The 16,070-nt window shown below is 39.9% G+C and overlaps 2 protein-coding genes and 1 pseudogene across 16 annotated transcripts in view; 2 read left to right on the top strand and 1 right to left on the bottom strand.

The window, feature by feature from the left end:
* The window catches only part of CCDC146 (coiled-coil domain containing 146), a 256,062-nt gene that overhangs the window by 160,706 nt on the left and 79,286 nt on the right, over nucleotides 1–16,070 (bottom strand). For 6 of the 13 annotated variants that reach the window (XM_063813796.1, XM_063813788.1, XM_063813791.1 and 3 more), the window contains exon 1: nucleotides 6,907–7,035. The exons of 1 other annotated variant lie outside the window; for it this stretch is intronic. Coding sequence is in view for 1 of the 12 variants with exons in the window: in XM_054687087.2 (XP_054543062.1) it covers nucleotides 6,907–7,091 (185 nt within the window). In the remaining 11 variants the exon portion in view is untranslated. 13 annotated transcript variants of the gene reach the window in all.
* The window catches only part of LOC107973219 (protein FAM185A), a 59,303-nt gene continuing 50,514 nt past the window's right edge, over nucleotides 7,282–16,070 (top strand). For 2 of the 3 annotated variants that reach the window (XM_054655897.2, XM_054655896.2), the window contains exons 1-2: nucleotides 7,288–7,973; nucleotides 10,014–10,123. In XM_054655897.2, coding sequence (XP_054511872.1) covers nucleotides 7,523–7,973; nucleotides 10,014–10,123 — 561 coding nt within the window. In that variant the 5' untranslated portion in view covers nucleotides 7,288–7,522. Of the gene's footprint in view, nucleotides 7,974–10,013; nucleotides 10,124–16,070 lie in introns of all 3 variants that reach the window. The other variant, XM_063814633.1, reaches the window with a different exon arrangement.
* LOC134810460 (large ribosomal subunit protein eL8-like) lies at nucleotides 12,971–14,317 on the top strand (annotated as a pseudogene).

The following is a 16,070-nucleotide window of genomic DNA, read 5'->3' as shown; positions in this document are numbered from 1 at the left end:
AGACAGATCAGTAGAGATTACAGTAGTATCTCCTTATTCATGGGGGATATGTTCCAAGATCCCCAGTGGATGACTGAAACCAGGATTAGTACCAAACTCTATATACACTATGAATTAATTTATTTTTCATTCTTCACAATTTCACAGGCGGAAGATTCATTCTAACCTTAGATCTTAGCAATCTCAGCATATAGTTTTTTTCTTTCCTTATTAAATTGAGAATGTTTCACTTTTTCACTCACAGGAAATACTTTATGGCTTCTCTTTGGTATGTCCTAATTGCTGGCATTACTACTCTTGTGCGTTGGAGCCATTATTAAGTAAAATAAGGGTTACGTGAATACGAGCACTGAGATATCACAACAGCAAATCTGATAACCAAAACAGCTAAGCTACTGAGTGACAATTGGGTGGGTAGGGTAGACAGTGTGGATATGCTGCACAAAGGATGGAGTGAGACAGTGCAAGATTTCATCATGTTCTCAGAACTGTGTGCAATTTAAAATTTACAAGTTATTTCCAGAATTTTCCATTTAATATTTTCAGACTGCAGTTCATCATGGGAAACTGAAACCTCAGAAAGCAAAGCCAAAGATAAGAGGGGCCTACTGTACTCCATGTTTGTGCAGGAGTAGGGCTGACCCTGTTACTTACGTAGTTTCAAACACAGAATTAGGATCACCTTCTCTAGTTCTCTCCTACATGGGATTTCGGCTACACTTTACAGTTTTTGTGGGCCCCTTTTGTTATGGCCAAAAGGATCAGGCTGTCTTAAAGATTTTGCCTTATGCTGCCATTCACTTCTAAGTAGTTGGGGCTGCCCTCGAGGTAAAATATCAAGAAAAAAAGAGAAAGAGTATCGGGATTCCCCGACACACTCTCTTTCCAGTTCCTCTATTCAGAGAGACAGTGTTCTCTTTTATTCTTAGGAAACCTCACAGCCTGGCAGCGGCAGTGCAAATCTATGTTTGGAGCTGGCTTTGTGGCAGGGCCAGCAGACCAAAACGGAAAGAAAAAAATCGGGATTTCCCTACAATTTCTGTGTGGCAGGAGCCCCTTTTCTTCTACACAGTTCTCAATTCAGCCTGCTTTTAAGTGAAAGCCAGAAGATAAAGGAGGAAAAAAGAAACAAGGAAACTGAAACTTATTGGTATGTCTTATTTCTTAAACTGGGTGTTAGGCATAAAGATGTTGTTTTTACTATTATTCTTTAGACTTTATTCATACTTTATTCTTTTGTATGAATGAATTACTTTGCACAGAAGGAAATGAAGCAAAAATAAAAGAAAATAAAAATCGAAAACCTGGCCCATGACCATGGAAATTGGTCGAGTTCTGACTGAAGCAAATCCAAAATTGTTCTACAGGGAACAAGAAAAATTTTATTGTAATCTAGAATGTAAAGGATTTTCAGAAAAGAGAACTCCCGCTGAAGATGAGCTATAAATAAAAATTTATAAGCCATGACAAGAAATAAACCACCATGAGACAGAGTTTGTTTATGTAGCAAAAGAGAAACAGCAACCTCATAACAGAACAGACTAGAATAATTTTGCATCAGTATGTTTAAAATAATTAAAAAGGCAAGAGAAGGTAAAGAAACCACAGTAAAATAAACGGAGCAGTTTAAAATAAGAGAAAACAGATTTTTTAAAGAACAAAATAAATATTCTAGAAATGATAATATAGTCATTGGGATGAAAAATTCAATGCAGATATTAAACAATGGATTAGCAAAGATTGGGAAGGAATTAATGAATTAGAACATAGATTTGAGGAAATCATCCAGAATGAAATACAAAAAGATGAAGAGGCATAAATCATATAAACACAGTTAAGAGAGATGGATGACAGAATGAGAAATTAAAATACATGTCTAAATGAGAGCTCCAAAAGTAAAGAATAGAAAGAGCAAGGAAACGCTGAAGGTTTATAAATTGGAGACTTTAGACAAAGAAAGCATATTGACTTCTGAGCAGGACAAATAAAACTAAACCATATTAACAATTTTCTAACAATCTTCCATAAAATAAAAGAGGCAACATTTGCCCTTCTAATTTTACCCTAATATCAAAACCAGAAAAAGACATGAAAGAATACTTTGGACCAATATCCTTCATGAAAATAAAATGTAAAAATCCTCACAAATTTAGCAAGTTGAATCTAGCAATTTATAGAAAAGATAATGATGGCAGTGGCTGGTGCCATCACGCTGGCTGCAGTAGGGAGGAAAGGCTGGGACTGCAGACCCAGGCCTCCCACTCCATCGGGCAGTCAGGAGCCCCACCCTCCTGGACGGTGCTACAGCCGCCCAAACTGCAGCTGTAGATCTGAGCCTCCCTGCGCTCTTGAAGTGGGGCTGGGAACAGGCAGGATCTGCCCTTTTGGGTGCAGCTGCAGCCGCCTGACCAGCAGCTGCAGACCTGGGCCTCCCACAACATGGAGCAGGCAGGAGCTGGGGAATCCTGCCCCTGCTGAGTTGGCCTGCGGGAGCTTCCTGGGTGCAGCTGCCACTGCCCTCTCACCCACGGGACCCAGGCATCTCTGCAGCCTGTACCCTCTGGTGCTCCGGAATGCCCCCCATCCCTGCAGGCTTGGGGTGTCTGCTCCCGCAGCCTGACCTCTCTCCTCTCCTGGAGCTGGCTCATATCTTGGAGTGGGGTTGGGGTTGAGCCCTGGGGCCATGAATGGCAGCGGGAGGCAGACAGATTCTTGGGTGGAAGGGGGCAGGTCCCCAGTAAGGCTCTACCTTCAGTCCAGGGAGGGCCTGAAGGCTGGGGGCCAACTGCCAGTCCTGCATACCAGTCTGGGGACTCATGGGGCCTCTTCCAGCAGCCCATGGCTGCCCATGGACCAATCAGCATGCACTTCCTCCCCTCTGAGGTCCATAAAAGCCCTGGGCTCAGCCAGAGCAGGGCAGAGGATGGCCAAAGGACAAAGAGGGTAGACAGACTACACAAGGACCAGCTGCAGAAAGGAGCTACCGTCTCTGCCGAGAGCTTCAGAGACAACCTGCCAGCAGACAGGAGGCACCCTCTCCAGGGCCTCCTCTCCACTGAGAGCTGCAGACACTGGGACAACCAGTAGTAGAGAGGAGCTACCCTCTCCAGGGCCACCTCTCTAATGAGAACTGAATGCTGGACAGATGATCTTCCTACAGAGAGGAGCTACCCACTGTGGGTCTCCTCTGAGCTCTTGTAACACTTAATAAAGCTCATCTTCGTCTCGTTCACCCTTCACTTGTCTGCGTACCTCATTCTTCCTGGATGCAGGACAAGAATTCGGGCAAAGGTGCTGTGGCCACAGAGGTTTCTGGCCAGGAAACTGACAACCCAAAACTCCCTGACAATAACATGATGAAATGTAGCTTATTGAGGGAATGAAACACTTGAAAATCAATCACTGTAATACACCATATCAATAAATTAGAAGAAAAACAATATGATCATCTTCATAGATACAGAAAAAGCATTTGACAAAATGCAACATTCACTTATGATAAAAAGTCTAAGCAAATTAGAAAGTAAACTTCCTTAACTTGCTAAAGGGCATCTTTAAAAATCTACCGCTAACTTCCTAATTGTTGTTGAAATTTCCCTCATAAATAGGAAATAAATCAAGGATTTTTGCTTTTGCCACTCCAACTCAATATTGTAGTGGCGGTCTTAGCCAGTGCAATAACACTAGGAAAGAAAAGCCATACAGATGAGAAAGGAAGAAATAAAACTGTCTATTTGCAGTTTCACATAGAGATTTCAAATAGAATTAGTACCTATATATATTCATTAAATACTTCTCAATGTTGATAGTTATTAGTTAAGATTGTTGAGTTTATTAATATTTCATAAGAATAATAGAAGTCATAAGATATATCTCTTTTTAAATAGTTTATAATTCAGAAAGTTAAATTCTTATGGCTTTTCTCTTAAGCTAAATTGCTGAATTCTTTGTTTTGGTTACCTTTTCTTCCGAAAACTCTCTTATGACCTCTGCTGTCCATTTATTGAACATAAATCATTAAATAAAATATTCGTTGACATTTATATCTAGATGGTAAGAAATCTTCTGCCCATCTGATTATTTGAGTCAGTTTTAGGAAACAATATATGCTAAGAAATGCTTTAAAATTGTTTTCTTATAAATGTAATATATTTTCACTATTGATAACACACAAAAAATTGCAGTAACCACTCATCATATCACTGCTTAAAGATAACAACTGTTATCAAGTGGTATATATCCCTCTGGAATTGTTTCTGTAAAGTATAATTTTATGTTAAATTTATTATTATTATTACACAATTGAGATCATACTATACGTGCAATTTTGTATATATTCTTTTCACTTTATATATGGACTATTTCCCATATCAAGATATAATGTTTAAATTGTTGCATAATATATCAGCTATATACTAATTTATGTAACACTGTCTTATTTGGGAGCATTTAACATTTTTTTTTTGAGACAGAGTTTCACTCTTGCCGCCCAGGCTGGAGTGCAGTGGTGTGATCTCGGCTCACTGCAACCTCTACCTCCTGTGTTTAAGTGATTCTCCTGTCTCAGCCTCCTGAGTAGCTGGGATTACAGGCGTCCATCACTACGCCAAGCTAATTTTTTTAATTTTTAGTAGAGATGGAGTTTCACCATGTTGGCCAGGCTGGTCCTGAACTCCTGACCTCAGGTGATCCACCCGTCTCAGCCTCCCAAAGTGCTGAAATTACAGGCATGAGCCACTGCACCTGGCCAGGGAGCATTTAAATTGATGCAATTATTTTCTCTTACAAGTAACCCTATAAAACGTAATTCCTTGAGGATCCCTAATTTTATGCTTACATCCCCAAAAGCACAATTTCTGAGTCATAGAAAAAGCTTTTCATTCTTATTGCTGAATTGAACTCTAAAAATTTTGTGCTAACTTAACACTCCTACCAGAAGTATATGCTCATGACCATGGAAATAGCTTTTGAAACTAAGATGTGAAAATATCTTAGAAACAAACTCTAAATAAGGAGAAAAAAGTTGTATATAATTTTCTACTTATGAGGTGAATAATTTCATTTTTTCTTCAAAGGTGTCAGGAAAATGGACGTTTTGGTAGAGTGATAAAAGGGCCAGACCTTCTAATTGCTTAATCTTAATGTTTCTGAATCTGTTTCCTCATCTATAGTGTGAGGAGAATAATTTCCCTCCTAATTAGTGAGGATACAGTGAGATGACGCATGTGAACATGGTTTGACAATTATAATGTCATATGGATGGAAGATACAACTTTTATTAATCATTGTTGATATGTGGACAGATTTGATACTCATTATACTGTTTTTAAGTGTCTATAACTTTAACTATTTTATACCAATCTTAATATTAATAATTTTCTCCATTTTCAACCTTGTATGATCAGCAAAGTAAATTTTCAGTCAATTCTATTTGGTTTTTATTTGAAAAAGTAAGATAATGATTATGCAACATAGAAAATTATAGTTCAGTTGCCAATTCCATTAACTTAGTTTGTCTCAGAAACGGAAAAATTACCATAGACACAGAATTAACTATTAAGAATTAATATTTAATCTAAAAATGTCTAGTGTTTCTACAGAAAATTTGAGTACATTCTCAACTTCCTTAAACCAGTGCCTTTTTCAAATTTCTTTTCAAAGTTACACCTGTCAATTTTCATAAAAAATAGTTTGAAGATTATTCTGAATAATTATAACCAATGAGACACAAAGACAAGAAAAGAACTATTGCAGTGGGCCCTTGCTGAACCCGAGCTAGCACCTATAATGAGTGAGTCTTCACCGAAAGAAGAATAAGGAGGGAGCAAGGACTAGAAGGACAGAAAAGAGGCAATGATAACTTAAGAGAACACTGAATTTTTAAAAATTTTAAAAAGGTAGTGGCTAGCAGAGAACCTGAGACTTGTACCCATGAGAACTTTAGCCCAGTCTATCTATCACGATAGCCCCAAGAATTCTGGTCATTGTACTTGGGTAAGGGCTTCAACTTTTTAAGGCACTTGCATTTTATGAAATGTTAGTGTTTGCAGGTGTCTTGGCTAAATAATTTAGGGAATACATTTTAGGAGGAAGTAGGGGCACAGAGGGGGAGAGAGAAACCAGGCAGGAAAGAAGAAAAAAAGAAGAAAATAAATCTTTCTGTTCCCATTATTTTACTGCCCATAGAATTATAAAAGGTAAACACACACACACACACACACACACACACACACCTTATAGGGTCATTTAGAACCATCTTTCTTCATTTTAAAACTAAAGAAACAGGTCTAGGTGACACAGATGAAGCAGTGGCAGAGCCAGGAAAATAATCTGACCCTTGTCCCTGCTCTTTCCACCGCACCATGGTGACTCTCTTTTTTGTGTCTTTTTTTCTTTTTCACTCTAAAACTGATGATCATTTGTAGTCAAAGAGATCAATGCTATTCTCAAAACAAGTTCTGATCTCTCATAATTTTCTTGGTAACTCAGAATCAATGTTAAGTACGTTGAAATAAAAATACAGTACTTTACACGGTAATTTTGTAGACTGTGCACCACGGTCCCATCCATTTTCTTACTTGATCCTTACAAAAACCCTTTGAGACAAGGCAAGGAAGGTATTATTATCTACATTTTTAAAGTGAAAAAATTAAAACCCAAAGTAAGGTCACTTAGGGTCAGGACGGAGCAAGTACTCTATTCCTATATTTGGAATATAGGAGGGAATACACTTCCAAAGAGGCAATTCCCTCAAAAAGCACCAATCTTGCTCTTTACTCTCTTACCAAGGCATTCTCCATGCCCTGGAGATGCCCGCACTAGGTTAGTGAAGCTTGGATCTTGACATCCACAGAGGTTACTCCTAGTTTGCACCTAGTTGTCATCTTAAAAAGCGCAGTTTCTTACCCCTTCCCTTGGTCCTGATCCTTATTTAGGCTCCTATTTTTCTCTTTGGGATTTGGCCTCCTGGGTCTCACTCCAAAGCTCCACCCTCTCCAAACAAGAAGTCGCGTCCTTGGTATCCAAGGTGACCACGCAGCTTTACCCTCGGTGCCCCCTTCCGTGCTTCCCATTGGCCAGTGGCCTCCCATGTACCGCCCCTCCAATAGCCAATGGTCTTGAGACAAAGGGCGCCCGCCTTTCCAGCGATTCTAACACCTGCCCTCTTACCCGTGCTCCCCTGCGCATTGCCTCCTGGGATATGTGGTTTCTAAGAGGCAGAGCTCTGCGACTTTCCACCGCTTTAGAACTACGTATCCCGTCGGCCTTAGCGAAAGGGGGTGGACTTAGGCAAGGGGTCCAGGTCAGAGTTCAGAGCTTTCAAATCCCAACTTGCCCCTGGGGATTACGCAGCTGATGTTTACATCGCCTAGTCAAGCCAACCGGCTCGCTCTTGTTTCAGCAAACCCTGACTTACGTCTCCTATTTGACTTGAGGCGGCACAGTGGCCAAGTCGATTGGCCGTGGCAAGTGACCCTCCCTGTGGCTGAAGTGTTCTGAGGACTGGCGAGAGAGGCGCGCCATGCTTGCCCCCTGTTCAGGTTGGGAGCTTGGCTGCTTCCGTCTCTGTCTCCGTCAGGTCCGACTGTGGGCTGGCGCTGGGCGCTGGTCTTGCTGGGCTTGCCAAGCCAGGCCGTACAGCTCAGGTAGGGGCGAGCGCTGGCCCGGATCGGAGACTGAGGTCCCTCCACCTGGCCCGGCGCGCCGAACTCTGAAGGAGTGGACACTGCAGGTGAGCCCGTTCGGTCGGCTGCGGGCGCGGCTCCCATGCCACCTGGCCGTGAGGCCCCTGGACCCCCTCACCTACCCGGATGGCGACCGCGTGCTGGTCGCGGTGTGCGGCGTGGAGGGCGGCGTGCGGGGCCTGGACGGCCTGCAGGTGAAGTACGACGAGGATCTGGAGGAGATGGCCATTGTGTCTGATACTATCCACCCCCAGGCGTCCGTGGAGGTGAACGCGCCCCTGAAGTTTGGCAAGTGAAGTGACAACGGGTTTGGGTCCCAGGGAACGCACAGTGAACTTAATAAATTTGGTCGACGTGCACTTTTAATTGGTCCTGGCTTTCTAAACCTAATTTACAGTTGGCCCCTTCGGAAATGCAACTTTTCCTCTGTTCTATTCTTGAGTATCCGAGTAGTATTTAAAAAATTAGGTTCCCAATTATAGAAATTTTATACATCGAATGGAAACATGATTTGGTATAATCCAGGTCAAATTCTATTTCTGGAGCCGCTTGTGTTCTTCTTTATCCCATTGTCATTAGCAAACTGGCTTATTTTTCAAGGTTGAAGTTTCTTGACAATTCATTCAATGGTATGGCAGTCCATCTACATTTCCCCTTGCTCACAGCCTGGGGGTGTGTCCCAAAACAGCCCAGTCAATAGGATGTTCCAGGTATCACCTGGTTTGAGTATTTGGTTTTAGACGGGCGCCCAGCTTCTTACTGTTATGTTTCCATTCTTTTTGGCCTAAGTTTTCCATGAGTAGCAAGCTTTGAAGAAAAACACATGGTAAGCCTGCCTAGGAAGCTTCAATAATAATGCCTGCAAGATACCTTTCTTAGGTTTTCCTAAATGGCAAGCCACTGTGTACACACACACACTTTTCTAGGAAGGGCTCCCCAGACTGTCATTCTTCCTGGGACTGAAGGAAGATATTGATGATGATGATGATGATGATGGTAATAATAATAGCATTTAGCATTTTTAAGATCATCTTTTATAATGCTTACAGTTGCCCAAATAGTAGATGCCGTAGTCCTCCCTTATCCACCGTTTGGCTATCTGAGTTTGTTACCTGCCTCAACTGTTGTAGGAAAATATTAAGATATTTTGACAGATCACAGTAATATAACTTTTATTACAGTATATTGTTAATTGCTGTATTTATTATTATTGTTGTTCATCTCTTACTATGCCTAGTTTATAAATTAAACTTGATCATTGATATGTATACAGGAAAAAACAGAATATATAGGATTTGGTACTATTTGTGGTTTCAGGAATCAAGTCGGGGGGGCGGGTCTTGCCTACTTTAAGAGAAATCATCAATATTTATGTTAATTCCAAATTAAATATCAGTGTTTTTAATTTTTAAAATTTGTATACAGCGATGCCTGCAGTTACATATTAAATAGACAGCCAAGGATGGCATTTGTAATTCCTTATTTTCCAAACTTGCTTCATATACCACTGCCATTTGTCCACAATCTTGTGGGGTTTTTTGTTTGTTTGTTTTGGTTTTTTTTGAGACTGCATCTCACTCACTCTGCCATGCAGGCTGGAGTACAGGTGCACAATCATGGCCCACTGCAGTCTTGACTTCACGGTTTTAAGCAATCTTCTCGCCTCCGCCTCCTGAGTAGCTGGGACTACAGGTGCATGCTACCATGCCTGGCTAATGTTTTTGTTTTTTTGTAGAAAGGGAGTTTTGCCACGTCGTCCAGGCTGGTCTTGAACTCCTGGGCTTCAAGCAATCCTCCTTCCTCGGCCTCCCAAAGTGCTGGTATTACAGGCATGAGCCACGGCTCATGGCCTAATCTTGTAGTTTTAATAGTATATATTAGGTTTTTCAAAGTTGTTCCCATTTTTAAAAAATTACTTCAAATACCTTGTGATATAGTTGCATGGTAATATTTTCATTTTTTAAGTATGAAAGGTTAGACATAGGATTTGAAAACCTAAGTCATGATCATATATACTGGGGAAGAGGCTTCTACAGTCTTTCACAGGAGTACTTAACAGAATCGTAGTCTCCTTTACTTCCCATCTATGTTAGTTCTCTTTAGGTGATTTAGGCCAGTAGAAATAACTGCTCTGTTTCTAAAAACGGGCAGAAAGGCTATTGTATTTGGTCCCGTTGCCATGGTAGAAGACCCCTTACCTTTACAGTATGCACTTTCCAGGATTCAGCAATATTATGGACATAACTGAGGAGTTGGGTTTCTAGGTTAAAATGCTTTGGAGCTTATAAACTGCAGTACTAACTTGCTTTTTTCTTTTTTTACTTCTAGGTTTAGATATCAAGTCATCAGGGTCTGGCTGTGTAAAAGTTCAAAGTATTGAGGGTGATAACTGCAAAATTGAAACAGAGCATGGGACTAGCATCTTGCAGTCTGTTAAGGTATAGCATTTTTCTAATTTTATTTCACTATTATTTTTTTAAAAGCCTTAAGCTATGAATCGTACTATCAAACTCAAGAGATTCTTCTGTTTTTCAGAACATTGTCATTTATTCATCTCTCAGAAAGTCCTTGGCAAACATTTTGCCTTGAAATCAGTTCTAGTAAAGTACAGAGGTTATAGCAGTTTTGAGGTTTTGCCTCAAATTTCTTTTTGATTTAATTTCAAAGTGTACAGTGAAACTAATAGTATTTTCCTAGTATTCTGAAATCTTACTAAAGAAATTTTAGTTTCCACAAATGATTTTCTTCCATTTTATTAAAGAGTAAGGAAGAATCTTTATGCACTATAAATGTGCTTAAATATTAGATGACTTTAATCACATTTTTAATGTACCAGGTAGCTCATTACTTAAGGATTAAGTAGTTATTTGTGCAAAGTAACATATGATTCATCTTGTTTTGTAATTAAATTTTTTTTTTTTTTTGAGACGGAGTCTTACTCTGTCACCAGGCTGGAGTGCAGTGGTGCAATCTCAGCTCACTGCAACCTCTGACTCCCTGGTACAAGCAATTCTCCTGCCTCAGCCTCCCAAGTAGCTGGGATTACAGGCATGCACCACCACACTCAGTTAATTTTTGTATATTTAGTAGAGACAGGGTTTCACCATGTTGGCCAGGCTGGTCTCGATCTCCTGACCTCGTGATCCGCCTGCCTTGGCCTCCCAAAGTACTAGGATTACAGGCATGAGCCACTGTGCCCGGCTGTAATTAATTTTTTTTTTTTTTAGTGTTTTCTTTGTAGAGACAGGGTCTCACTGTATTGCCCAGGCTGGTCTTGAACTCATGGGCTCAAGTGATCCTCCTGCCTTGGGCTCATGAAGTGCTGGGATTACAGGTGTGAGTCACCATGACTGACCTATATTTAATTTTTTAAAGATTAGACTGGTGTTAGCTGTAAATAGTTTGAAATACCTCTCTGATAGGTGCTAGCTTATCGTTACTCTTAGTGCTTCTTGCATTTGCATAGTCAAAACTTGATACTTTTGTGAACTTTGAAAGCATGCAATTTTGTTGAAGTCAGTCATCTTTGCTTCATAATTGCAAAATATTTTCATTTCTAGATTTCTAAACACTAGTTAGAATAATTTGATGCATTTTTAATTTTTACATATTTTTTCTTTCATCCACCTTTATTTGCGTATCTGCCATCAGCATGTGTCCACATATGAATCATTTCAAATAAATTTTTGGCACAAATATCATAAAAGATTAACATTACCATCACAAGTCCTTCCAGCAAAATAAGTTGGTTCAGATTCTTGTTGTAAAAGATTGTATAATAAGGTCTTCATGTTGAATGACTAGGTGAGGATATCATAATTCTTTTTTGTCCTTAGAAATATTTTGTTCAGTCATTGATACTTAAGTTTCAGAAAACTAATCTAGACTTGTCCTCTGAAGACTCAAGAGTTTGAGATTTCCAATTTCACAATCAAAATTAGAATCTAGTATACTGCTGTCTCTGCATTTGTGTTTTGATTAATCTGATAGTTCTGAAAGATCTTTCTCTGTTGATTTTCTTCTTTTATGCCATTGTAGGCATAAAATTAAAAATGGTTTCTTAGCCTTGGCAATACAAACCTTTTCAGCCAGGTGATTTGTTGTGGGGGCCTGTCTTGTGCAGTATAGGATATTTAGCACCATCTTTGGCCTCTACCTTTTAGATGCCAGTAGCATGCTCCTCAGTTGTGACAAGGGAAAATGTCTCCAGACATTGCCAAATATCTTCTAGAGACAAAATCATCTCCAGTTGAGAATGATTGCTTTATGCAAGTCCATCATTCTTCTGTTTTCTTATTTAGTTTTTTTAAAAAACATAGTTGGGAATCATTTATGAACAATGATGAAATAACTCCTAGGATGATGAATTAGCAAAAAAAAATTAAAAATAAGAACACTATTATCCCATAATGTATTTCAGGTTTATAAAAGTCCAATGGACCAATTAATGGTAATTACAGGATAGAATGAGTTTTGTTCTATTTTTTTAAAAGTAAGTATGTTTTCTATTTATTCCTTGAAAGACCTCCCAAGAAATAACAGAAATCATGAAATATCAGTTCTTACAAATAAAATAACTCAAAACAAGAAATTCATGAAAAATTACGCCTGTGGATACTAATGGTATACCAAGGGTTAAGAGAATTATCCTTGAGATCATAGGATTTAACTAACTTCAATTCACAAATGAGAACACTTTGGTAAAATATCTGGTTTAAGTTTTAAGTATCGTACAATAATATCATTACCTTGAATTAGTGGTCACCTGTTGATATGTTTCTCTTTCATTAACTTAAGGACTTGAAATATAGTTGACCTACATATTAAAAAAAAATTTTTTTTTTTGAGGCGGAGTCTCACTCTGTTGCCCAGGCTGGAGTGCAATGACACAATCTTGGCTCACTGCAACCTCCGCCTCCTGGGTTCAAGTGATTCTCCCACCTCAGCCTCCCGAGTAGCTGGGATTACAGGCACCCGCCATCATGCTCGGCTAATTTTGGCCAGGCATGTTGGCCAGGCTTGTCTTGAACTCCTTTCCTCACATGATCCGCCCCACCTTGGCCTCCCAAAGTTCTGGGATTACAGGCATGAGCCACCATGCTCGGCCCTACATAATAAAATTTTTATAGCAATAATAATAACTACTGTTAATAAGTCCTTATTATGTACCAGGAATTTTAGCTAAACCTTCATTTAATCCTTGAATTTTCTCCATTTTATCAAGGAAGAAACTAGAAGGCACCAAGAGATTGAGGAACTCACTTGCGTTCACATAGCTAAAAAAAATTGAGCTGGGATTTGACCTTGGGTCTTTCTGATTTCCAAGCTCATGCTTTTTCCACCTTTATTTATTGTCCTGACAAAACATATGGTAAGACCACATTTGTACAGCATCCTTAGGGAATAAGATAAGTGAATTTTTTAGGCAACAGACCCTTAACTAATTGAATGTCACACATTTGCATTTTTTAAATGCAGTATAATTTATTTTCTAAATAATTTCTGATTTATTTAAACATTTAACTATTTGGTTTTATGTTTTTAAAAATTCTATAATCAACTTCACATTTTTTTGGGAATTAGATGAGCTTTAAATTATAACAGTAGCTCTTACTATTTTTGAACCTTAGACCTCTTAGAAAATCTAATTGTCTCCTTAAGAAGAAAAAAATGCATGTCTATGAAATTTTACTTATAATTTTGTAAGTTCATGTGAGCTTGGTTAAGAGTTCTTGACTTAAAACAACAAGTGTGCGCCTCCCGTCGCCCAAGATGCCGAAAGGAAAGGAGGCCAAGGGGAAGCAGTTGGCTCTGGCCCCTGCTTTTGTGAAGAAGCAGGAGGCCAAGAAAGTGGTGAATCCCCTGTTTGAGAAAAGGCCTAAGAATTTTGGCATTGGACAGGACATCCAGCCCAAAAGAGACCTCACCTGCTTTGTGAAATGGCCCCGCTATATCAGGTTGCAATGGCAGAGATCCATACTCTATAAGCAGCTGAAAGTGCCTCCTGCGATTAACCAGTTCACCCAGGCCCTGGAAGGCCAAACAGCTACTCAGCTGCTTAAGCTGGCCCACAAATACAGACCAGAGACAAAGCAAGAGAAGAAGCGGAGGCTGTTGGCCCAGGCAGAGTTGTGGGCAAAGGGGACCTCCCCATTAAGAGACCACCTGTCTTTCGAGCAGGAGTTAACACCATCACCACCTTTGTGGGTAACAAGAAAGCTCAGCTGGTGGTGACTGCACACGACATGGATCCCATTGAGCTGACTGTTTTCCTGCCTGTCTTGTGTCATAAAATGGGGGCCACTTGCTGCATTATCAAGGGGAAGGCAAGACTGGGATGTCTAGTTCACAGGAAGACCTACACCACTGTCGACTTCACACAGGTTAACTCAGAAGACAAAGGAGCTTTGGCTAAGCTGGTGGAAGCTATCGGGACCAATTACAATGCCAGATACGATGAGACCCCACTGTCACTGGGACGGCAATGTCCTGGGTCCCAAGTCTGTGGCTCACATTGCCAAGCTCGAAAAGGCAAAGGCTAAAGAACTTGCCACTAAACTGGGTTAAATGTACACTGTTGTGTTTTCTGTACATAAAAATAATTAAAATAATTAAAAAATAAAAAAAACAAATGCTTTGTGGATAGTCTTTTCAAAGGTTTATCACATATTTGATAAGGAGTATATTAAATATAATTTGACTTCAGACTCACGTCTCTGGGCATAACGTAGTTAACCATGCTATAGTACAGATTTTTTTTTCTTTAAGAGACAGGGTCTTGATGTGTTGCCCACGCCGGAGTACAGTAGCACGATCCTAGCTCACTGAATCCTCAAACATCTGGGCTCAAGTGATCCATATCTCTTTATGTAACAAAACTAAAGACATATATAATGATTAAGGGAACACATCTGGGCTCAAGTGATCCATATCTCTTTCTGTAATAAAACTAAAGACATATATAATGATGAAGGGAAAATAAATTACTCTAAAAAAAATCAGACTAGGCCGGGTGCAGTGGCTCATGCCTGTAATCCCAGCACTTTGGAAGGCTGAGGCGGGTGGATCACGAGGTCAAGAGATCGAGACTATCCTGGCCAACACGGTGAAACCCCATCTCTACTAAAAATACAAAAAATTAGCTTGGCGTGATGGCATACGCTTGTAGTCCCAGCTACGTGGGAGGCTGAGGCAGGAGAATCGCTTGAACCCAGGAGGCGGAGCTTGCAGTGAGCCGAGATCTCACCACTGCACTCCAGCCTGGGCGTCAGAGCGAGACTCTGTCTAAAAACAAAAACAAAAACAAAAAACAATAGACCAAACATCTAATGGCTCATATATAATATGAGTTTATTTCTTACTTGTGTCCAGGTGTATGGGTGGGTCTTTTTCATTCAGTGATTCTAGGTTCCTTCCGTCTTCCGGCTCTGCCATCTTTTAGAGCCTTGTTATATTCTGGACCCACTTGGTGGAATGAGAAGAGCACAGAGAAGGCACACTTGTTCTAAAAGCACCAACCTGGAAATGGCATATAGCATTTCCACTTACGTTATATTGGTAACAACACCACCTAAGAGGTAAAGGAAGCTGGAAAATGTGGTCTTGCCATGGGTCAAGCTATACTGCTTTTACTTTGGAAAAAAATGGATTTTGATGAGCCAATAGTAGTGTTTGCCATAGTTCCCAAGTCCAAAATCAAGTCACTCACACACACACACATACACATACTTTTGTTTTCTGTCTTGCAGAATAGGCTAACTGGCTTGTGACTGCTGTTTTGTGCTCGGAGGCATTTTTACTTAGTTTCTGGGATGTGTTGTGCTAGAAGGTTTAAGTGGGCTGTTAACCTAATGTGTATTCTGTCCTTCAGACCGGTCCAGCGTTAAGAGTGTGGGCTTTGGAATCATACAGAACTTGATTCTAATCGTTACTTTAGATTTTGGGGTTTTTTCTGTGTCACCCTGATAAAGTGATTTACCTTTCTGAATCTTGGCATTCTTCCTCTGTAAAATGGGAAAAATGTAATACTTACCTCTCTGGTTTGTCGTGAGGATTAAATGATAGTTCATGTGAAGTAGCTAACATGGTATCTGGTGCAGAGAAAATGCCAAATAAGTGATAACTATTATTGTTATTAATGATGAATAGTAACTGATTATTATTGTCATCTTCATCACTGTGGATATTTAGTTAGCTGGTCACAGTGATTTTTGATTCCCAAGTCCTTCATCAGTGAAGCTACCAGAATACCCAAGTATCTCTTGTTTTTCCCTTTGAGTCCAAGTGGCTTATTTAATCCCTTTAACAGCAGTTGACATTTTTTTCCAGTTGAGGTCATTATTCGAAGCAGTGAGTTTCTATTTCATTCCTTATTGTTCTTTTGTT

This window comes from Pan troglodytes, chromosome 6 (genome assembly GCF_028858775.2).
Source record: "Pan troglodytes isolate AG18354 chromosome 6, NHGRI_mPanTro3-v2.0_pri, whole genome shotgun sequence".
NCBI lineage: Eukaryota > Metazoa > Chordata > Mammalia > Primates > Hominidae > Pan > Pan troglodytes.
The sequence above is the reverse complement of the archived record's forward strand: the minus strand, read 5'-3'. Positions and strand labels throughout refer to the sequence as shown.